This window comes from Antechinus flavipes, chromosome 4 (genome assembly GCF_016432865.1).
Source record: "Antechinus flavipes isolate AdamAnt ecotype Samford, QLD, Australia chromosome 4, AdamAnt_v2, whole genome shotgun sequence".
Taxonomy (NCBI): domain Eukaryota; kingdom Metazoa; phylum Chordata; class Mammalia; order Dasyuromorphia; family Dasyuridae; genus Antechinus; species Antechinus flavipes.
Window position 1 is genome coordinate 134,218,656 of NC_067401.1, and position 24,945 is coordinate 134,243,600.

A 24,945-nucleotide genomic window follows, 5' to 3' on the forward strand; every position below is an offset into this window, starting at 1 on the left:
ACATAGTCAAAGGCTATAAAAAGTTCTTTAAAAACAAACAAACCCAGCAAACTATCAACTACCACATAAAAGAAATCTCCAAATCACTAGTGATAAGAAAAGGAAAAGAAAGAGAAAAGAAAACAACTCAGCATTTATCCAAGCTCATCAGGCTGGCAAAGACGATAAATGAGAGCAACTGTCAGTATTATAGGGGTTATGAGGAAAGAGGCACACTAAGAAATGGCCCAAGCATTCTGGAAAACAACTTGGAATTATGCAAGTCACAAAAACCTTAAAAAAAAAAAAAACCAAAACTTCTTATTTGATTTTTTTTTCAATGAATAAACATGATTTAAAAAATTATCTAACATTTACATGGTACTTTTAAGGTTTATGATATGCTTTACAAATGTTATTTTATTTATAACCACCCTAGGAGATAGGTGCCATTATGATCCCCATTTGACCCATGACCGAAACTGAGGCAGACAGCAGTTAAGTGCCTTGGCCAACACTACACAGTTAAATATCTGAGACCACATTTGAATTTTAAGTCTTCCTGACTCCAGGCACAGATCTCTGCCTGCCTTTATCTAGCTGTATTTATTTTCTCTCTCTCACTTTTTGCCTCAGTTTCCTCATCTGTAAAATGAGCTAGAGAAGGAAATGGCGAACCATTCTGGTTTCTTTGCCAAGAAACCTCAAATAGGGTTACAAAGAGCTGGACAGGGCTGAAACTCAGCAACGATAGACAACTGGATGGAGAAAAGGACGTAAATTTCACTAGAAGTCCAGACCAAAAATTGAAGCCCGTCCTCCAATTGAAAAAAGAAAAAAAAAAAAAAAAACCCTTGTAACAAATATGCATAGTCAAGCAAAACAAATTCTTGACTGGCCAGTCCAAAAATGTAATTTACATTTCCTTTGGCACAGAGGTCAATGATGGGAGGAAAAAAAGATCCCTTGTATGACAAAATATTCATAGCAATTCTCTTTGTAATAGGAAAACACTAGAAACAAGGTAGATTCTTATAGACCAAAGGATGACAGAAAAAAAATAGTATTATGTGAATGTAATGGAATCTTTTTGTACCAGCAAGGAACAAGTATTTGAGAAATGTGGAAGATGAATCAATTAACAAATATTTATTAAGTAACCAAAGACTATGCTAAGGGTTAGAAAACAAAGAAAAAACAAAAACAATCCCTGCCCCTCAAGAACCTTACATTCTAATGGCAAGAGATAACATTTAAAAAATGTATAAACAAGTGAGTATCTGAGAAAGAATAAATACCTAAGATATGTCAGAATAGATGGAAGTTAACCTTAGTTGGAGAAGGTAGGAACAGTTTTGAAAGACTGGAAAAGATCTAATAAAGATGGTGGTATTTGAGCAAAATGAAGGAAGCCAGAGATTCTATGTCAGGTGAAGGGGGATGCATGGGAGGGAGCTGGTAATGATGATGGGAGACAGTGTCATGTGTAAGAAATAGCAAGTAAGCGAGCATGATAGGACCATGGAGAGGAGAGGAGAAAGAGAGGGAAGAAATATGGAATAAGATTGTAAAAGGAAAGAAACAGGTTATAAAGAGTTATAGCAAATTATTTTTTTAATTCACAAAAGTTTAATAGGATACACAGATAAGCAAGACAACTTTGAAACTGTGTTGAATTTATTATAAATTTACAAAAAACCAAGCTGCATATAATAAATTTGTGGCTTCACTTATAGTTGTCCATTTTTGTTCCTTATGTGTGGAAATGTTTATATTTTTTAATGTTTGTCAAATTCAAATGAACAAAAAATAAAAATATTAAATAAAAATTCTTAGTGCTTAACCAAAGAAAACAGCATATAATTAGTAGCAACTCAATACCACATTCATATACCAATGGTTGGTATGTAACTACTTTTTAAAAAATGATTCAATATGAATGACATATACACATGATCTCAGATTAGACTTACTAAATTACTGACAGTACTCAATAGTAGACTTTTATATTTATATTTATCATATGAATGCAAGACATTATGTTAGAGGAAAATGTTGATGGAGATGAAAACAAACACAAAAAATGAAAAAAAATCCAAATAGGATTTTATGTACTTTTTTTTTTTTTTTTTTTTTGCTGAGGCAATTGGGATTAAGTGATTTGTGCAGGGTTACAAGCTAGGAAGTGTTACGTGTCTGACAGCAGATTTGAACCCAGGTCCTCCTGACTTAAGGGCTGGTGCACCACTTAGCTGCCCCTAAATAGGATTTTAAAGATAACAGACTACAAACCTTCAGTGAACCAAACACACAAAAAGATATTTCCATAAATATGTATGAAACTTATAAAATCAAAAGTAAAATATAAGAAAAACAGGAAAATATAAACTATATTTTAAATAATTTTAAATGTTAAACAGAGGAATTTATGTTTGATCCTAGATTTGGGGAAAATATTAGATTTTATTGGGGGGGAGGGTGACAAGGTTAGATTTTCATTTTAGCAAAACTCACTTTGCCATTTTTGTGGCTTGGAGTGGGAAGAGTTTTAAGGCAGGGAGACCAATTAGAAGGAAGTTAGGAAGCAGCTAGGTGATAAAGCGGATAGAACACCAGTCCTGGAACCCGGAAAACCTGAATTCAAATCCAGCCTCAGACATTTACTAGCTATGTGGCGCTGGGGCATTTAACCCCAATTGCCTCCAAAAAAAAATTATAGTAGCCCAAATGGTAAGTAGAAGAGCCTGAATTAGTGTGATGCTTGTATGAGTGAAGAGAAGGGGAAAGATGTCAGAGATGCTATGGAGAACAATAAAAGATATGTCTACTCATTGGACAAGTGGGAGGAGCGAGAATTAAGAATTGGAGATGAAACCTAGCAGCCAATGTCAGTGCCTGGAAAGATGATGGCTCCCTTGATGTCAACAAAGAAGTTAGGAAAAGGGGTATAAAGGAAAAGATAATTAGTTCTATTTTGGATGTGTTGAGTTTACAATGTCTAAGGATATCCCATAGAAAATGTCCAGTAAATAGATGGTGATGGAAATAGGGCTATAGATTTGATAATTATCAGCATGATCAACATAATTGGATTTATAGGCTGAGGTCGTCAAGTCAGAGAATATGGAGAAAAGAAAGAAGAAAGCCCAAGACAAAACTTGGGAAAGAGAGAGACCATCTGTCAGGAGGCATGCCATGGATGCAAATAGGACAAAGGAGAATGAGAGAGAGGCATCATCAGGTAGGTAGGGCACAGCAGGTAAGGTCCATGAAGACCCAGACAGGAGAAAGTCTTATGGAGGAGAAAGTGATTAACTGTGTATGGTACTGCTGGGAGATCTAAGAAGGATGATGATGGAGAAAGGGCCATTAGATTGGGCAATTAAGATTTTGCTGGGAATTCTAGAGAACATAATTTCAATTGAACAATGTTGCCAGGAAATAGATTGCAGAGACTTTTTATTTGCTTTAATATTTTTATTTTTCCTAATTATATGCAAAAACAATTTTAACTTTTTAAAAAAATTTTTTGCTGAGGCAACAATTGGAATTAAGTGATTTGCCCGGGGTCATATAGCTAGGAAGTGTTAAATGTCTGAGGCCAGATTTGAACTCAGGTCCTCCTGACTTCAGGGCTGATACAATCATTTTAAACATATTTCCACATCAGTCATATTGTGAAAGAAAAATTAGAACAAAAGGGAAAAGCCACAAGAAAGAAAAAACAAACAAAAAAGATGAAAATAGTATATTGCACTCTGCATTCACTCTCCATAGTTCTTTCTTTGGATGTGGATGGCATTTTCTATCCCAAGTCTTTTGGAATTGTCTTGGATTATTGTATTGCTGAGAAGAGCTAAGTCTATCATAGTTGATCATCACATAGTCTTTAGCTGATACAGTACAATATTCTCCTGGTCCTGCTCATTTCACTCACATCAGTTCATGTGACTCTTTTCCAGCTTTTCAGCCTGCTCATCATTTCTTATAGCACAATAATATTCCATTATATTCATATACCATAACTTATTCAGCCATTCTCTAATTGATGAGCATCTTCTCAATTTCTAATTCCTTGCCACTACAAAAAAAAGTTGCTGCAAACATTTAATTAAAAAAAATTTTTTTAAACCTGGAGAGACACATGAGAGAAGAGTTACAGGACTATAGCTAATGGAGATGGTAAGATCTAGTGAGCATGTTTCAAGGATGGGGACACAAATGTGTTCATAGACAGCAAGAAAGGAACTAACTTGATTGGCAGAAAGGCAGGCTATTTCTTTATCGATGATTATTATGGAGGCAGAGATGAAATTAGAGGGATATGAAATGAAAAGGAACAGAGAAGAGGGAGCTCTAGGCAAATTGTCTAATTGTTTTCATTGACATAAGCAAATTCCTCAGATGAGAGGGTGAGAGTTTAAAAAAAAAAAGCTCAAGAAGAGAAAGGAAGCAGGGAAAGAATGAGCATTTATGAAGAGCTTGCTATGTCGCCAGGAACTGTTCACATTTATAAACACTAGATCACTAGATTCTCACAATATCCTGAGATAGGTGCTATTATTGTCCACATCTTATAGTTGAAGAAACTGAGGCAGACATAGGTAAAGTGACTTTCTCAGGGTAGTAAATGTTCTAAGGTTGAATTTTAACTCAGGTCTTCCTGACTCCAGGCCCAACATTCCATCCACTGATCCTTCTAGATGGGTTTTGGAACAATTGCTATTGTGAATGTGATAGAGAATTGATTGTGAAAGGATAAAAAGATTGCCTTGCTGCAGTGAGGACCCACTGAAATTATATAACACAAATGTGTAATGGATCCAGTCAGCATGCTCTGACGCAGGAACAAATACTTCACCTCTGAAAGTCTCTGAGAGGATGCACGCTTGACTTTTTCCAGCTCCATTTTTCATGAGTAGAATAAAAGAAGTAGATGGGAATAATTCTTGGCTAGGATTTGGTAAGGAATAATCTTCAATAGATAAAGGGCTTAGGGGTTTGAGAATAAAGAATGGTATAAAGTAAAACTGATTCAGCAAATGGGAAAATTATGAAGAGACAAAAGTAGTCAGAACAGCAATCAGGATGAATGATCTAATAACGTGTTGAGGAATGGAGGGAGGTCACAATGAGACTAAAGACTGAGTTAGGAGTAGTAAAATATATCGAGAAGGGATAAATAAAAATATATGAGTAATTTAAAATATATAAGGTTATTAACAGATAAGGGAATTTCAGAGTTCTAGAAATGGAAACACTTGTGAACCAGGTCAAGATTGAGGATATGGACATTTCTATATATAGTTGAGGTAGAAAAGAGGAGTAGCTCATAGAGATTTAGTAGATTAACAAACTAGAAATTTGGGGGGTATTTGAGAGAATATCAACATGCATATTGAAATCCAAGTATAAAAGAAGAGCAGCTAGTGGGTAGTGTGATTGTCTTGGAATCAGGATAATCTGAATTCAAATCCAATTTCAGATGCTTACCAGCTGTGTGACTCTGAACAAGTCACTCAACTCTACCTCAGACTTCTCATCTGTAAAATGAGTTGAAGAAAATGAAGAATGAAAAATCACTCCAACATCTCTGCCAAGAAAATCCCAAAATAAGATCACAGAAAATTGGACACAACTGAAACTCAACAGTAATAACAAAATTATGGCAGCAGGAATTAGAGTGGTAAGAGGGAATATAAGTCAGACACTGAACTCACTGAGAGAAGAAGGGAAATGACTTGGGGATGGGTAGGTTAACAACCACCAGGATTTGAGTTCTATATAAATTTGGATATTGTGAAGTTTTAGAGTGGTAAAGAGAGAGTCTGGAAATATCAGTCTCCTGAATTTCCATGTCCTAGTCTATCTTTCCATCTCAATTATATATAGGGGTGGTCAAACACTTGAATGAAGAACAAGGAATATTCTTCCTCTCCTATGAGGTCCTGTAAGTCAGAGGATATGAGAAATTACATAAGGTGGACTAGAAAGGGTAGCCAAAAATGCTGCATCATCTGAATTGAGTCAGGTGTCAATGAGTCCTAAAAGATGGAAGGAGGAGTTGGTTTAAAAAAAAAAAAAAAAAAAAAAAAGGAAGGAAGGAAGTTTGTTAATCTGTTGTGAGAGCTCGAGGAGGCACAATGGAGAAAGCAGGCAGATTTGGAATAATTGGGGAGGTGCATATTACAGGAGGAGGAAGGATAGATAGATGTAAATTTGAAATGGAACAGAGTGAGTCAAAGACAAAAAATAAAATACATGGAAGAACACGTAATAAAACATCAAAAAAAGCTAGCAATTGAAAAACAAAACTGAGAAAGAAATAATCTAAGAATCATTGACTCAGAAAAATATAAAACCCAAAAAAATAAAAATAAAAAAGAGAGAGAGACACCTGATTAGCTCATTTCAGGAGGCAATAAAAGAAAATTGCTTGTAAGTACTAGAACTAGAGGACAAAGTATGGATCAATAGAATCCACAGGTCAAATGGCTGAACAAACTGTGTTATATAAATGTTCTGAAATATTATTGTTCTGTAAGAAACAGTGAAAGGAATGATTTCAGAGAATCCTGGGTAGTATGAACTGATATTGAGTGAAGTGAGCAGAACCAAGAGATCAGTTTATAAGAAGGCAATAACACTGTAAAGAAAAACGACTTTGAAAAACTTAAGGATGCCAATCAAAGCAACGATTAACCATGTCTCTTAGAGAAACCTGTATGAAGCACATTACACATCTCCTAGGAGGTCATGGACTTTAGGTGCAGAAAGCGACATGAATTTTTGACCTGGACATTGTGTAGATTCATATCATTTGACTATTACCAAAATCTACAAGTCAAGACAAAAAAGGAATTACAATTCAAGAACTGTGGTCATCAGGGCAGCTAGGTGGTGCAGAGGATAGAGCATCAGCCCTGAAATCAGGAGGCCCTGAATTCAAATCTAGTCTCAGACACTTAACACTTCTTAGCAGTGTGACCGTGGGCAAGTCACTTAACCTCAATAGGAAGGAAGAAGGGAAGGAAGGAAATTAATCCTATGGAAAAAAGAATTGATGATTTTCAAGCATTTATGTCGAGAAGACCAAGGCTGGAGAGAGGTTTTAAAATATAAACAAAAGAAACTTAAGAAAGGTAAATAAGTTCAAACAGCTAACAGTGTTTAGATCCTGAAAATTAGAGCAAAAATTGTTGTTCCTTCAGGAGCCCCATTTTGTCTAAGACTCATTGAAGGAATAAAGAAAGTCAAGTTCTGAGCTTGTTTGGACAAAGGTATCCTAGAGAAAAAAGAAGGATGGGAATTTGGCATTTATTTTCATTGGAGATGATAGGTAAAGTCATTAAAACACAAAGGGTAGAGAGAGGAAATTCATGAATTTCACCATTATTTTTAAAAAAAGGTTTGAAAAAATTATTATCAGTAAAGTTTTAACACTTTGAAAGTAGAATACTTTTTTAAAAAGTTACCTATAAAACAGAGAAAGATGGCAGAACATAATAGAAAAACCCAACAATCTATTCTCTTAAAGAAACATACTCAAAGCCAAAAGTTAATATGAGACCTTAAGAATAGCACATCTTATCCATAAGCTAGAATACCCATGCCATGGATACCACATCCATAGAAGGTCCTTTTGTCAGTTCTAGATTATCATATCTCCTCCAGGATCCAAAGCAGCAGCCTTTTAGTATATCACTTTGGCTTATCACCATGGTTTTTTTTTTTATTTTTCCTCCATCACAGAGGAGCTTAGTCTCTCACTTACACACCCCCTACCCTCAATCTCTTTACAGAATTCTCAGACAGTAAGAAGCCATTCTGTGGCAGGGGACAATGGAGATGACTGAGTAATGACAAGGCAGGACATGGGTGTACTAGACTAGCAAATCTTTTCCTCCTATTTGCCTCAGGGATTTGAGCTACACTTCTTAGCCATTTGAAGTACCAATTTCCTTCTTTGAATGAATTTGAATCCCCAGCACCTAAGGCTTACTATAAGGGTTTAAAAAATGTCTGTTGATTAACTAGGGGGTTGTTTAGCTCCTGAAAGGTGAGACTTGGGCAACAGCATACCAGGTAGGTGAGTAATAACTGATATTGAAGAATTGGGACTATTGGATGCTCTCTTGCTGGGCACAACAGTCAAAGATTGAGAAAAATCTAGCAGCCTTTTGGAAATAAGGACAAAGAAATCTCAGGCATAGAGTTCTTAATCTTTTTTTATGTGTGTCATCGACTTTTTTTGGCAATCTGGTGAAACCTATGGATTTTTCAGAATAAAGTGTTTAAATAATTGAAGGCAATGCTAACTTTCAGTAAAAGGTTGGTAGGTAAAAGTAAAAATGTAGTTCTCTTCCAAATGAAGTTTTCAGATTCTGTGAAATCCATTGGATACGATTAAAAACCCATGCTATCGGGGGCCTGGAGCTTCCAGCCTACCAACTAGCTACTAGGATGGTGCCCTTCTCTGTGGGATCACAGGGAAGCAGGAGGGTGGATCAGACTGGGAGGCAGAGTAACCAATCAACATCCAACCTAAGTATAGCCAAATCCGATCCAAATTGAGAACTGCTGTTAAGAAGTTAGGGGATTCCTCCAAATTCCAAAGACTTTAGTCCCTGTGCTTCAAGTCAAGTTAACAAGCTCTATTAAGAGTCTGCTGTGTGCTGAACACTTCTCTTTGCTTTCCCATGCTTATATTGCTGCCCCATGAGAGATCTTAGACCCATCCTAAAAGTAGTTCATGACCTTCAGGAACAGGTGTAAGAATGTTCCCTGGGAACCCCAAAGAAGTAGGAAGGTAATCAGGAAGAGGTTTGAAGAGGTTTGGAGTGAAACTCGTGACTATTTCTTTTTAATTTTTACCTTACCGTTTAATAAATATGTGGTCACTGGAAAGTTTCTTTCCTGTGAGTCATGAATGTAAAGAGTTGAAACAGAGCTAGGCACTTTCCCAGACAAGAGGGGGATGGGAACACTAAAGCCAGAAACTGTCTTATTCCTTGGAACAGAAGGTTTTTCAAGGGACAGTGTTGAAAAATTACATATATATGTTTTACATACACACATACAATATGATTTGTAAATAAAAAGCTTTAATATTTTTTAAAAGAGTGCCATCTTATATACATATAGAACCCAGATCAAGTTCTTTGATTAAAAAAAAAAGCATTTATTAAGCACTTACTACATACTAGACACTCTGATAATAAAAATACAAAAAAGCAAGCTAATTTCTGCTCTTAAGGAGCTTATATTCTAATAAGTAAAAGCACATATACAGGAGAGTGGTGGTAAAGAAATTCAGAGGGATAGTAAATGGCGTCATATGGCAATTAACTGCTATGTTCATTTTAGGAATGGTAGTGTTGATTTGAATTACTGTTCTCCCAGCAAGAGGTGAAAAGGAGTGAGAACTAGGAGATGCAGGCAGTGGCAAGTCAGGAAAATGGCCCAGAACTAGTAACATAGTAGGCTTGGGTGGGGCTACATATAGTCTCCACTGCCTCAAACTAGGGTGCGTATGTCTCTCTCTTTCTAGTCTCCTTTTAAGAATTATCTTTAAGAATTATTAGACTTAAATGAATTAATGCTGGGTGAAGTGAGCAGGACCAAAACACTATTCATAGAACAATATTATATGATGATCAGCTATGATATGCTTGCCTAGCTCTTCTCAGCAATACAATGATCCAAGAAATTTCAAAAATGTAGAAAATGTTATCCACATCCAGAAAAAAGAATTTATGGGAGTCTGAATACAGATCAAAGCATACTATTTTAACCTTTTTTTCATGTGTTTTTTTCCTTTTGCTCTGTTTCTTCTTTCATAACATGATAAACATGGAAATACATTTTACATGATCATACATGTATAACCTATGCCAGATTGCTTGCCATCTTGGGGAAGGGAAAAGGGAGGAAGGGAGAAAAATTTGGAACTCAAAATCTTTCAAAATGCATACTGAAAATTGTCTTTACATGTTATTTAAAAATGATAAAAAAAAACTATTAATTTTAAAAATTCTTTCATCATGTAAGTTCTTTGAGGACAGATACTGTCTTTCTTGATTGAATTTATATTCCCAGTATGAGGTGACTGGCATGTAGGGATGTAATAAAAGTTCGGTCCATGTATACACATATATACGTACACCATCTCATTTGACAGGAACCGTATAAGATAAGTACAATTGTGTAGGGAACTGCCAAGGAGAACTATCCAATGCAAATATCCATCTGTTCAGGACCACAGAGAGTTAAAGTGAATTACCCAAAGTCCCACAGCCAGCATGTGTCAGAGGCAGTGCATGAGTTCAGGTCTTCTTGACCCCAAGGGCTCTTTATTTACTAGTAAGACCACCTGTCTCTTCGACATTCATAATTTACTCTATGAAAACAGCTATAATTATTACTAGTAGCAAATGGTACAGATGAGTAAAATCAGGCTCAAAAATGTTAAATAATTTACCCATGATTACACATATAATAAGAGTTAAAGGTGGAAACTTGGTAGATGTTTGCTCATGCAGAAAGAAAGGAACTTTTGATACATGGAAGATGGGACCACTGGATGGGTGGCTAGGGCAATGTCATGCCACCTGGTGGGCAAAACTATCAATTACATCCCTTTATAGGTAAAGGGTAAAATGACACATCTTTTCTGAAGGCTTAGAGAAGGGAAGGAAAGAGCCTGAAGTGAGCTTGCTATAGTTATTGCAACTGTTATCTGAACTGTTACCTGGGATACCCACAGCGCTGGGCTAGAGCTGGGATCTTTCATTAATTGTTAAATTTTCAGTGTAAGCATTTTTTATACCTTATAAAACAGTAAAGTACAAATAAAAGATTGGTATAATAGGGTTTTTTTAATTGTCTAGATTTAAAAAAGTGATGAAGAAAGTGTTAATAATGCTGATGAAACTGAAAAGGATGTAGTACTTTTTTTCATATAATTGATTGTTAAACATCTACCAGTACCCTGAACCCCATACCCACAAACTATATTAAGTTTATGCTACTATTATAGTACAATTTAGGTTGGCTCAGGAGGAATTAAAAAAAAACAACTTATGTTCTCAGGCAAGAGTAGATATATAAGGAAAGAAAATACATTTTTTCTTGAAAGCACTATAGATAAATAAAATGAAATTAATATCAAATATGTATGCATCAAATGGTACAGTAGCTCAGTACTTTAAAGAAGAGGAGCCATGTGGTGGATATAAAGCACTGGGCCTGGAATCGGGAACACCTCGATCAAATTTGGCCTCAGACAAGAGTAGGCAAGTCACTTAACCCTGTTTGCCTCAGTTCCTCATCTGTAAAATGAGCTGGAGAACAAAATCGCAAACCACTCCAATATCTTCACCAAGAAAATCTCAAATGGGATCACAAAGCATTGAATACAAATAAAAATGACAGACCGATAACACTTTAAAGAAAAGTTAACTAAATTTTAAACCTTTAATAGGAAGATATTATGGGTGATTTCAATGAGTCTGTTTTAAATCAAGACAAAATGTAACAGGAAGATAAGAAAAAATTAAGGATTTGAAGAACATATTTTTAAAATAAAATCTAGTCATTAAATGCCTTTGAAGATTATTGAATGGCTCTTTTAAGAAATACACCAATTTTTGTGCACATTTACAGAAACTGATCACAGGCTACAATAAAAAAGAATTCTTCAATAAATGTATAAAAGAAGAAATATTCAATGCATTCTTTACAGATCATAATATAATAACAACTAATTAAAAAGGGAAATATAAACAAAGGAAATAAGCCTAAAGAGAAATTTAAAATAATATTATCTTAAATAATTATAGACCAAAGAATAATCATAGAAACAATAATTATATTGGAGAAAATTATTACAATTGAACAATACCTTAAAATTTGTGGGATAAAGTTTAAGCAATTCTCAGAGGAAAATGTCTGTTTCTGGATATTTATATGAACAAAAGATAGAAAGACAAGACAATGAATTATCAAGGCGATGTTATATACAATTAGGCAGAATAACAAAAATAATTCATTTAGAATAATAAAAGATCAGGAATATCAAGGGACATAAATAAGTAGAAAATAAATAGGAAGGAGGAGGATCTGGCACTCCCAAATTTCAAAATATACTACAAAGCAGTAATTATCAACAGCATCTGGCCCTGCATAAGAAATTAAAAGGTAGACGAGTAAAACAGACTAAATAAGAGAAGAATTAAAAGAAACAAAAGCACACAGAAGTCAATTGTTCCATAAACCCTAAAGCACAAATTATGAGAAGATATTCTTTCACTGACAAAAATTATTAGAGAAAATGGATAAATGGTCTAAATATATTTTTAAAATCACCTCATTAAAAAGGAGAATGTGACATTTTATCATTTACAATTATAAATAGGAAAAGAATCTCTACCCAAATAAATGATAGAAAGATCAAGAAAGACAAAACAGAAAATCTCAATTATATAAAATGAGAAAGTATTTACACAAATAAAATCAATGCAGCTAGAATCATAAGAAAATATATAGACTAGAAACAACCTTGTATTGAATACTTATTTTTTAAAAGTCTGACAATCAATATTTGTAGAAAACTGATACAAATTTGTGATATTAAGAACCATTCTCCAATAGACACGTTGTCAAAGGACATAGAAACATATTATTAGAATGATGACATTTTAATAGACATCTAAAAAAATTCTAAATAATTTAAATCATTATGAATCAGAAAATACATAATTAAATTTCTGAGGTAGCAGAGATACTAAAAGACACATTAATTCAGTATTGGTAGAGTTTGTAAATTAATTCAATCATATGGGAAAATGATTTAGAATTACACAAGCAATGTTACTAAATTGTTTATATCCTTTGATCCAGAGATTCTACTGCTGGGACTATATCCCAAAGAGGTTATTGACAACAAGAAAAGATACATTTGTATTTTTAAAAATATTCATGGAAGCATTATTTGTGTCTATGAAAACCTACAGACAATAAATGTGCAACAAATGAACAGCTGAGACAAATGTGGCATGGGAATGTAATGAGATACTATTGGGCCATAAGGAATGATGATCAATCAATCAATAAACATTTATCAAGCGCCTACTATGTGCCAGACCTGGAGTGAGGAGGATCTGAGTTCAAATTTGATTTTAGGTATGGATTAGCTGTGTGACTCTGAGCAAGTCATTTAACTCTGCTCCAGTTTATTGAATTGTAAAATGAGCTGAAGAAGGAAATGGCAAACCACTATAGTATCTTTGACAAGAAAACTCCAAAATAGGATCAGAGTCAGACAGGATTGAAATGTTCAACAACAATGACACCATGTGACAGGTACTGTGCTAAATGCTGAGGATACAAAAAGAGGCAAAAGGTAGTCCCAGCCCTCATGGAGCTTATTATCTCATAGGGAGACACCATACAAATAAATATGTACAAATAAGCAAGATATAAGATAAAGAGAGAATGACTAACAGAGGGAAGGCACTATAAGAAAATGAAAAATAGGATTTAATGAATATAAAGAATTCAAAGAAGAATGGTGTAAAGAGATGCAGGATAAAGTTAAAAAGACCAAAAGAACCACAGAGAAAATGACCACAACAAAGTACATCAAGTTAACATGTAGATTTAATGAAGTGTTCATGCAGTTCCAGACATCTAAGGGCATCATGGACATTCTAGGTGACTGCAAAATAATTTATCCATCTGAGAAGGAAGGATATTGACCATCAGAAGTAAAATAACTAGTTACCCCATGCCCTCAGGCATTGGATAGGCACATAGTGAACTAGTCAGAGGCAATGTAGTATTGTGGAGCTAACTTCAAAACCACAAAAACCTGGGCTCCAAGTCTATCCCTAAGACACATTAGCTAGAGACCCTGGACAGATCTCAGTGATCTAAGCAGCTCTCTTAAGATTATAAATTTCTTTTTTTTTTTCTCAACAGTATTTTATTTTTCCAATTACATGTGAAAGTAGTTTATAACAATCATTTTTCTCCCTTCATCTTTTACCTCTCCACCTCCCCAAAATCAGCAAGCAATCAGATATAGATTAGTCATATGCAAACTTTTAAAACATTTCCACATATTAGTAACATTGCTTGTATAATTCTAAATAATCTAAATTTCATTTGAATTTATCAACATTACATAAAAACTACATTGAGTTTCAAAAGAAGATATAGATCTGGATTGGTAAAGGGAATTTCCTCATCTAGGAGTTTCCTTTAATTAATTAAATCACAGGTTTGGTCCTTATCTCTACAAAAACTCAAGAGAACTCTATTCATTGTTGCTAGACCAAAGCTGTAAAATTAAATGACATATATGTCCTGGGTGCTAATGATGATAGACTAATTCCTTTGGGGGGAGGGGTTGTCTTACTGAAACAAAATATAGCAATAAATTTAATATGTTTAAAAGAAAAGAGTAGAAAACAGAAGAGCAGCATAAACAAAGATAGGTTGATGTCAAGTTTTTTAATAGAAGAAAGTAGTTTCTTCACAATTACAGATACAGAAGCAAGTTGAACTTAAATGCTTGGGGAAACTCTTGAATCTATTATGGTTTGTGAGTTCTTGGAAAAGGAAGCAATGATTACTAGTAATAATGTTAATAGCTAACATTTATTATAATGCTTACTATGTGGAGGCACTGTGCTATAAGCACTTTACGATTATTATCTCATTTGATCCTCAAAACAACCCTGGGAAGGTAGGTACTGTTATTATTAAGAGCCAGCATGAGTTCATCAAAGCAGGCCACACCCAACTAACTTCACGCAAGGCAGTTCATTTACATTTTTTGACTAGGTTACCAAGTAGGTAGATTGGTTGAATGCCTTAGACCATTAATGCAATTAGATAAAGTTTTTCACACTATCCTAGCCAACAAAATTAAAAGAAAACTAGATAAAAAGAAGAGATTCTCTTTTTTGCTAGTATTTTTATCTCCAGAGCTTAACGCTGCACCTGGTATCTCACAAGAGCTTGATAAATGCTTATTGACTTAGATAATAGAACAGTTTAGTGGATTTGGAATTGGGATAAATGACCAGATGGGAACAGAATAAACATTTATTAAGCCCTGTTATGTGTCAGGCCCTTTACTTTGGCCAAAGTAGTAGATAGAGAGCTGGGCCTAAAGTCAGGAAAACTCATTTTCCTAAGTTCAAATCCAACTTCAGATACCTACTAGTTGTGTGACCCTGTGCAAGTCACTTAACCATGTTTACCTCAGTTTTCTCATCTGTAAAATAAGTTGGAGAAGGAAATGGCAAACTACTCCAGTATCTTTGCCAAGAAAATTCCAAATGGGATCACAAAGAGTCAGATACAAGTGAAATAACTGAACAACAATAAAATTACAAATATTATTTCATTTGATCCTCACAACAATCTAAGAGGCAGATTTTACCATTTTACAGTGGGGAAAAGTCCAGGGTCAAATGGCTTGTCCAAGGTCACAGAGAGTGTCTGAGTGTGTATTTGACCTCAGGTCTTCCTGACTCTAGCAACAGAGCTCTTTCTACTTCCATATCTAGATGCCTCAAAGGATGGCTAGAAGTCCACCTACAGAGAGATAGAATGCCCCAGTCATCTTGTCTTTGGGTCTAGGCTGTTTAACATTTTTAATTCCTGAGCTGAATGAAGGCACAGATGGTACAATTATTAAACTTATAGATAAAGCTGGAATGGATAGTGTGATGGATAATAGAGAGTCAAAACCCAGAAAGATCTTTCATATTGGCAAGGTACAATGGGGAGGCCATATCTGATAAAAATAAAATCAAACAGGAATAAATGTAAAATCCTATATTTGAGGGTTGTTTTGTTTTAAAACAAATACCCAAGTGTAGTAGGCATTGAACTCTATGGAGTAGGTTTGAGTCTATAGGAGCTGTCCCATGGAAGGTATATTTGTGTTTCTACTTTCAGGGATAAATGTGGCTTGCTGTGAACTGATGCAGTAAACCCTGAGTGATTCCTGAATTGCCTGTCCCACAGAAGTTGATGAGAGGAGGCTAAAACAGGACATTAGGAACTAAAGCTGGTAGAATGGCCAATGGTCTACTCAGTACTCCTCAAAAAGGGGATGACTCTATCCTTTGGATCTTTCTTCCTTCAATTTTCCGGGTAACATCATATAACTGGGACCTCCTATGAAGGATGGTTTGGGTAGGGAAAGCATAGTAACTATTCCCATATGATAACTAAAAACTAGGCCTTTCTTCTTGCTTTGTGATTCCTTCCCCTAACATAGTAATCCTCAAATGGACATGTCCAGCCTTAGAGATAACTCTGTGAGTTCTCAAGATTGGGTAGAGTTTTCCTCAAATCATTCTTACTACACTATAGAACATGATAAACACATTCACTACATTGCTTCTTAAAGAAGATGACTACCAAAAGGAGGATGTGTCTAAGTTCTGGTCTTGTTTGTCAGAGAACATGGACCTGAAGGGAATTGTTCCACCAGTGCAGAACCAGCATAAAATACATATTTAACAGTACTACAAACTGCATCATGTCTTAATGTTTTAAGTATCAACCTCTCAGAAAAGTAGACAATAATTTTGCTACAGTGCTACTTGTTTCAGGTTTTTTTCCCTGTCAATTCCTACTTTCAGACATTTTGTTTATTAAGCATTGCTCTTGTGTAGAGAAAATAAATAGCTGTCCTATACAAGTTTTACATTGTACATCAAGTACCTTTCCAGTACTCCCTTTGGGAGAGGAACCAAAACCTAAGCTTCAAGTTATTTTTCCTAAAGGGTACAAAGAATCAAAGAGTGATTTTAAAAGAGCCCAACCCCTTTTTGGGAAGTCAGGCTCATCTATATTTGAACTTTCTCCACATGTATAAAGCAAAGTAGAGACCTTACCAGAGAAGAAAGGGTACAGCACACTAAACCCAGTAGCAAATCTTACTGTTACATAAATATAGGATTGGAAAGATAAACCTAGAGCATTTACACAGACAAAATCTTGGGGTTTTCATGAAAAGCAAATTCAATGAATGAACAGTATGGAACCTCTTTAGACATCAGTCTCCTCATTTAAATAATCTAAATTTCACTTGAAATTTATCAACATTACATAAAAAACTGGTCTACATGTATTTTTTTCCTAGACTGTGTTCCATTTTTTCCAATACTATTCCAATAAAGAAACCTTTCAGTCACCCAGGTTTGCAACTTGGAATCATTCTTGACTTTTCCTTCTTTCTAGCATACAATCAATCACCAAGTTTTGTCAGTCTTATCTCTACAACATCTTCTGTATGTGTCCCTTTCCCTCTACTCACAGAGCTATGACCCCAACTCAGGACTGAATCAATTCTCACCTATCAGTGCATTAACGTACTTATTGGTCTCAGCTTCCACTCCCCTTCCCTCTCTAATTCTTCTATAAGAACTACCAAAATAATCTTTTGTGCTTTTGTTCTTCCTAAAACACAAAAATTTCCCTGTTCAAGAATAATCAGTGGCTCCCTCTTAACCTTCAGCATAAAATACAAACTCTTCAGTTAGGCATTTAAGGACCTTTCTGATCTAACTCTAGCCTACCTTTCCGGATTTACTGAACATAAATACCCTTCAAAATTCTATGACCTAGCCAAACTGGCCCACTTACTTTTCTTCAGACTCAAGAATTTATCTCCCATCTCTGTTACTTTGTACAGGTCGTACCTGGTGCAAATGTATAAAATGCCAGGAATTTAGTCTCTTCTTGGCCTCTCAGAAAATCTCTAGCTTCTCTCCAGGTGCAGCTCACGTGTCATCTGCTACAGGCAACCTTTCCCGATTTCCCTAATTGTTAATACCTCTCCCTCCTCCTCAAATGATTATATTTTATTTATTTATCTGTTGGCTTCTTTTATTCCTATCGAATGATTGTAAACTAGGGAGCAAAAGCTGTTTTTTTTTTGTTTTTTTTTTTTTTTTTTTTTTTTTTTTTTTTTTTTTTTTTTTTTTTTACTTTGTCTTTGTACATTCTGGTACCCACGAAACACATAGTAGGTATTTAATAAATGCTTGTTGTAGATTAGGTTAGATCTGTTCCAACTCTCCATCCATGGTCCTAAGACATGATGGTTAATACAATCGATGTAATGTTAAAGTATGTTACTAGAAATAAAATGTGCAGAACAAGGAAGCTAATATAGCTCCAGGATAATCAGCCCAGGTTAGAAAGATAGTGACAAGTTAGAATGTATTCATGGAATAATGATAAGGGGTTTGGAGGCAAACCTTGGATCAGAAGGATTAGTTGAAGGAATTAGAGTTTAAGACTAGATTTGTCATTTCAGTGGTATGTGTGGGAAACTCCCTAGTGAGGAAAATGAGAAAAACCCCTTACCAATACAGATCAGCACCTTTTCTGCCAGGACAGACTCCTGGAGAATTTCTGGGAACACTAAGTGATGAACTGACTTGCCCATGAGCACACAGACTGAATGTGTCAGAGGCAAGGTTAAAGGCCCAGTTTTCCAGATTTGAGGCAAAATATCTAATTATACTGACTCCGAAGGAGATATTTAACTTGGAATACAGGATACTTAGAAGAATAAAATGTCCTCAAATAATAGCTGTGTGACCCTTCACAAATCACTTAATCTCTCTGTGCCTCAAATTCTTCATCTGTAAAATGGGGAAAATAATAGCACCTACCTTTCAGCATTGTTATGAGGATAAAATAAGATAACAATTTAAAATTTTTTTTCAAATATGCTATTATTGTTATTATTCTGAAAGACAGTTTTCTTGTCTGATGAAATTGGATTTGTTTTGTTTTCCCCGAGAGGGTAATACTGAGGGACCATGGATAGATGTTGTCAAGAGACAGATTTTAACTAGACATAAGAAAAAAAGCTGGGTAGCTAGATGATACAAGGACTTGAGTGCTAGGCCTGGAATCAGAAAGAACCAAGTTGGATTGTGACTCTGGAGGCAAGCTGTTTAATCCTGTTTGTCTCAGTTTCCTCCTCTGGAAAATGAGCTGGAGAAGGAAATGGCAAACCAATATCTGTGTGACCCTGAGCAAGTCACTTCACCCTTTATGCCTCAGTTTCCTCCTCTGTAAAATGAGCTGGAGAAGAAGATGGCCAACCTTTCCAGTGTGTTTGCTAGGAAAACCCTAAATGGGGTCACGGAGAGTTGGACACGACTGAGCAACAACAAGGAAGAGGTTATTTAAAATTAGATCTGTCCAAAGGTAAAATGTGCTACCTCCCTTCCAGTAACAAGGCCTGGCACACAACAGCACTTAAGAATTTTGGCATTCATTCACTCATTCATTCATCGGCATAAGTCTTTAAATGTCGGCTAGATAATCTTTTGCCTGGGATGTGGCATCCATCCTACGCAGGTATGGGCAAGTTTCAGAGGTCCTTCTAGTCTCAGGATTCTGTAATTCAGGGGTCCCTTCTCTCAGCCTCAAGCACCCCCCAGTCAGTCACCCCCTTAAGATACCTGGGCTAGGATGGAAGCTTCTCCCTTCTCTGTCTCTCTTTCTTCACCATCACTACCCCACCCACCCTTAGTGCCATTCCTAGGAGGGAGGTACCCCTAAGACTGACAAAAAAAAGCAAACAGGGCAGGGTTTCCTCCGCAGGCCTGAGGGCCCTTCCAGCCCTGCTCTACTCTGGTTTTTGGCAGGCCACCTTTCCAGGTACCAGGCAGGGGCCTAGATGCCAGAGGCGTGTTGTGGCAACACCTGCCAGTGACGTGCATGGAAGGAGCTCATGACTTAATTGGGGGGAGGGGGAATGTATAGCAGGAGACCAGACAGGTAAGTTCAGCCCATAGAGAAGGGAGAAAAGGGGGACATTGGGATAAAACATTCATCTGAGAGATAAGGAGGTAACACAATGAAATCAAGGCAAGAGACCCCCAACTGAAACAGACAGCCACTATAAGCCCAAGGAGGTATTTCCCTGAAGCCCTATGGAACTTGTGACCGAGGGGGTGGGAGGGAACAGGGTAGGGGCTGGCAGGAACCCACTCCATCTGTCCTTTTCCCTTGAGGAGGAACCCCTGGGACACTCTATCCTACAGCCTGCTGTAGTACAGGGCCCGTCTTACCTGGCTGTGAAGCTCTCTTCCCCTTAACCCCAACACAATGAGGATGGCCAAAGCCCATCTTACCTGGTCTATTGAACCAGTTGCCGCTGACTGGCTGCCTCTGTCTCTCTCTCTCTTAGCTCTGACAAGGTGAACACCTACCCATACTGCCATCTGTCAGCAACCAACACCAACACCAGATTATCAGCCCCTGCCACCCCCACTGTACCCATCTTGCTTGCCTGGCATCGTCAACATGAGCAGCAAAGACTGAATTCTGCCCAAGAGGCACCTCTGAGACTGGCACAGCCGGTCCAGTCCTGTCGGATACCACCTGTAGGTAGCAGGGACTGAGACGACAACAACTTATTTTGATTTCCTAGATGCCCTCCCCCTTTGGCTCCCCAGGGATTGGGGTGGGGTGGTGGACACTGAGCAGTGGAGAAGAAGAAAGGGGCAAGGCAGGGACCAGAAAAAACAAGCATAGCTAGTCCTGAGGGGGGTGGGTCCAACAGAGGGGATTTGGGGAACGGAGAGGGAAGAGGAGGGAGACAGAAGGGGCAGGTGAGTCAGGGAGGGGCTGGGGAGGTAGAGGTGCCTCGGGCTCTCCACTCAACCTTGACTCATCCTCACAACTTCCTGGCTTTGGAGAAACACAAACAACCTCCTCCTGGCACCCCAGTCCAACTCATACAAAACAAGGGGGGAGGGGCAGATAAAGGTCAAGGGAAACTGTATATTAAGTGGAAGAGGTGGCGGTGAGCCGTTCCCATCCATAGCCAGTAGCCCCTCTTCTGGTCCCCATCTTGTGCCTTTTCCAGACACCCACTCTCCCAGCCACCTAGGGGGCCATCCCTGATAGGGAACCCCAAATGCTCTCTTCCCTGTCTCCTGCCTAGAGACCCACCTGGAACACACCCAGCTCCAGAAGGGGATCCCAGTGCCTCCATATGCTGTCCTCTCAGCTCTCTGCACTGTGTACAGAAAGGCTCTGATGCCCTACTCTGCCTCTGCCTTGGCCCAGCCCTGTCAGGCCCAGCCTTCCCTCCCCTCCTCACTCCACCCCGCTCCTAGGGAACCTGATTCCCTCACACCCCACAGGTCTCCTGGCCTCCTAGTCTGCCATCACCCTCCCAAGACACCCCTCCCCCCTACACTCAGCTCGACCTGAGATAACCCTTTCCCAACTCTGTCCCTAGGGCCTACTGAGGCAGGGAAACAGGGATTTTCAACTCACTTATCCCTACCACCAAAGGGGTCTTACCCTGAGGTCCAAGGATTTCAGGGGATCTGTAGACTTGGATGGGAAAACAATGGTATCTTTATTTTCACAAAAGTGAAATTTAGCACTTCCCTCAATTTTTTAAAAACCTTTTTCTGAGGTCATTGACTTTACCAGCCTGTGAAAAGGGTCCATGACACACAAAAAAAGGCTCAGAACTCCTAAGATTAGAGAGCTACAAAGAGAGAAAAGATCCAGAAATAGCATAAAAAGCTAAAAGACATAGGAAAAGGGTCGTTGCTAAGACAAAACAACATAAATGATATGCAGACATCCTACAAACTCAATGAAGAGAGCTTTGTTGATGAGGGGAGTAGAGTTGACAATCAGCCAGTATCCCTAGGAAGTCCTTCCTCAGCTCCAACCCAGGCAAAGGAGGCAGTATTATCTCATTGTGTGTTTGGTGGGCAGCCCCTCCAATATACCCACCTGTTCCCCTTTTTCCCAGTCCCTGAACACAGGTAGCATCAAATGACATCCCCCTGTGGAGGGGAGTTGGCAAAAAGGGGGAGATAATTCTACCAAAATAGGGGGGAGGGGGGAGGGGGGACAAAGGCTAACCAAAGACCCAAAAAACAGGGTAGGGTGGGGACCTCTCTTTAAGAGAAATGATTGAGCCTACCTTATAGTATTTTACTTTGCAGCCCAAGGGCTGAGGACCAGACACAGGGGTGAAAAGGAGGGGTAAGGAGAGAAAGGCAAGAGATGATGTGGGTTCAGTTGTCTCTCCGCCTCCCTGCTCTCTTTAAGCCCCTACTTTCTGAAACAAGGAAGTCAGGATCATGATAGTGAAGGGAAAAACCGGAAAGTAGTCTAGGTGAATAGTGCAGGAGAAGAGATCCACGGGGACAAAGTCAATCTGTCTGCCCACACCTACCAAACAGGTTTGGAAACTACAAATGGAGGCTGGCTTCTGAAGTATAGGGGGAAAGGTTAAGAAGCAGGGGGGATTTGCCCAGAGGCATCCCCGCACTTCCGTACTCCCAAGGGGCCCCAATTCCACCAAGCTCTCTGCACCTCCAAAGTATTCCCCTCCCACCCCAAGTTCCCCGGAAGTTCTCTTCCCCACCCCCTTTCTCTCCCTAGCCTCCTTGTTTACTTCCTGAAACTTGTCCCACCTGGCTAGCAAAAGCTGGCAGAGAAGCTCTTTGATTTCCGGAGCCACAATATTAAATATTGTAAATCCCACTCTAACCATCATGGTCTTGAAAAATATCAGTGAGGAAATGGGGGTTTGGAGACCTCCAATAGTTTGCAACACAAGGAAAACACTGGAAGAAATTACATGAAGACTGAAGAGGTAGATTTGGACAATGGAAAAGGATCCAAAGATTATTTGGTAAAAAAGAAAAAATTGTTCCCTACTATGCTTGCATACCCAATTGTAGGGAATGAACCTTCTCTGGGAGAATTCCAAAATCTCCCTTTAAATGAGATTTGGAAAGAAATGGGGAAATCTTTGATATGTAACTATGGAAGACCTATGGAGAACCCAGAGTGACATCTACCCTGATCTTTGCATCAGGTGGAAAGATATGAGGAAACTATTCACAAGAAAAAATTCACAACAAAGGTGTGTCTGCCTCTGGAAGGGGGAGGATTCTTTTAAAGTTTAATTTGGAAAATATGCAAAAGTGGTCAGAATCTGATCAGGGTTAATCATTATAGGTTATTTGCCCAGAGAGGGAGGGGATAGCTCCCATATCCCCTAAACTGATTTTCTGGGGAGGTTAGGAGGCAGTTGGTGAGGAACCAGAGTCCAAAAGTAATAGATTTCTTATCCTCAGTCTTGAGAGAAGCTGCACCTGAGAAGGGGAAGTAAAATTCCCTGTGAGGAAAAGTTATAGCAAGAATAGGCCCCAACTATCCCACATCCTTTTCTGGGTACAGAGAGCTCATCACACAGTGAGAAAGGCAGCATTAGAGCCCAGACATTCAGCCCCATAATTTCTTGTTGGGGCATCATTGTTAAGTTCCCCATGTTCTCCACCCCTATTCTCTGCCACAACAAGAGAGATGTTGAGATTTAAGCTATTTTTCTGGAGAGCTGGAAGGTGGAGAATAATGTGCCCATCTACCTCAGTCCACTGAGCAAGGAAAATCGAGTTGGGGAGAGAAACAATTCCTCTCTCCAAAAAACTAATCCTAATTCAGCTTGCCCTAATCCTTGTAATGATCCCCCAAATGGAGTTTTCAGGATCCTCTTCTAGACAGACCTTGAGGAATCCCAACCAGGGCTCCAAACTGGAGCAAGCTCAACAGTAGGTTAGCAGAGATGAACAGGAATGGGGGCTTGCTGTGACACTGAACCTCCAAGTAACCCCTCCCCTTATTCCAATCTCCCTTTTAGGAAGGGAAGGGGAAGGGCTGTCCAAGGCAAGCAGAAATCATCCAAATTAGAAAAGATTTCCTATTGTCGCCATCCTCCAACAGACAAAATGCTAGCAAATATTCTCCTCGTAGAGAGAAATCTTTAGAGATGGAGAAGTCACACTGGATCCTTAAGGGGGATATGGAGAAAGGGAAGGAGCAGGTGTGAGAAGCCACCGACAGGACAGGAACAAAGGAAGGAGCTGGGCAGTAGGGCGCTCCCAGGTCCCAGGTATGTCAGAGGAGGAGACGGGAAGTTTAGCCCTTACCGGGACCCTGGCTATTGGTACACACCTGGCTTGGCCCATCCATCTGGGGAGGGACGTAGCTTGCCCTTAATCACCTGTGTCTCCCCTCCACCCACCTTCACTCCAGTACTCTTTGCAGGTTCCTCAGACCTCTCACCTTCACAGGTTTCTCCATCCCTATCTGCCATCATGGGGACGGGGATGGAGTTACGATACTGCCCACTAGACATCAAATCCAGGCGCAAGGGACCCTGGCACAGGCAGATACAAAGATTCTAGGGATAAGGGTGAGTGGACATTGTTATCTTGGATAGATATTTATCCTCCTACCTGGAAAGCCCCAGTATGAGAGGCCCAAATGCCTGGGGTCCAATATCTGGCTCTTTCTGGTGACAGCTGAGGGTCCAGGACACTGGGGGCAGATTCCCGAGTTTCTCTTTTCAGAAAATGTGCTGGTAGGGGAAGGGGGAGTGGAAGGATGGTAGAACCGGGAGGAAAGGCTGGAAAGGCGGTAAAGTGACTGGGACTGGAAAGGTGGAGGCGGGGCCAGGAAGAAGGAGGGAGGAGAAAAAAAGAATACTCCTCTGGCCACTAGGGTGGGGAGTGTTTATGTTATTCTAATCCAGGCCTTTGGGACCTAGGTGTAGAAGGAGGTGGGGGAGGGAAGAGGGGAGGGCCCAGGTGTCCGGAACAGCCAGCAGCTCCTACTCACACTGAGAGACACCTAGGGTTTCGGCTTCTGGAAGAGGCCGGAGGGAAGGAGCAAGCAGTTCCTCCCCCTCCCCCTAAGAAGCCAACCAGTCAACAAGAGGCCTGGTCCGGGGCCCGGGTCCCACCCTCCACCATCCCCACCCCTGGGGCAGAGGGCAGATTCCAAAAGTGGTTTCACTTCTAGGAGGTGACTGACCCCCTTGGCCTGTTCAGCCCTTGATCCCCATTTTGACTTTCCAGAGCCTCTTAGGACACC

The 24,945-nt window shown here is 38.7% G+C and overlaps 1 protein-coding gene across 3 annotated transcripts in view; it reads right to left on the reverse strand.

Moving 5' to 3' along the window:
• The window catches only part of GRB7 (growth factor receptor bound protein 7), a 35,851-nt gene extending 11,219 nt beyond the window's left edge, over positions 1–24,632 (reverse strand). The window contains exon 1 of one of the 3 annotated variants that reach the window (XM_051994600.1): positions 24,309–24,632. Coding sequence is in view for 1 of the 3 variants with exons in the window: in XM_051994599.1 (XP_051850559.1) it covers positions 20,986–21,028 (43 nt within the window). In the remaining 2 variants the exon portion in view is untranslated. Of the gene's footprint in view, positions 1–20,162; positions 20,307–20,985; positions 21,088–24,308 lie in introns of those variants that run through there. The other 2 variants (XM_051994599.1, XM_051994601.1) reach the window with 2 other exon arrangements.
• Positions 24,633–24,945: the final 313 nt, after the last annotated feature.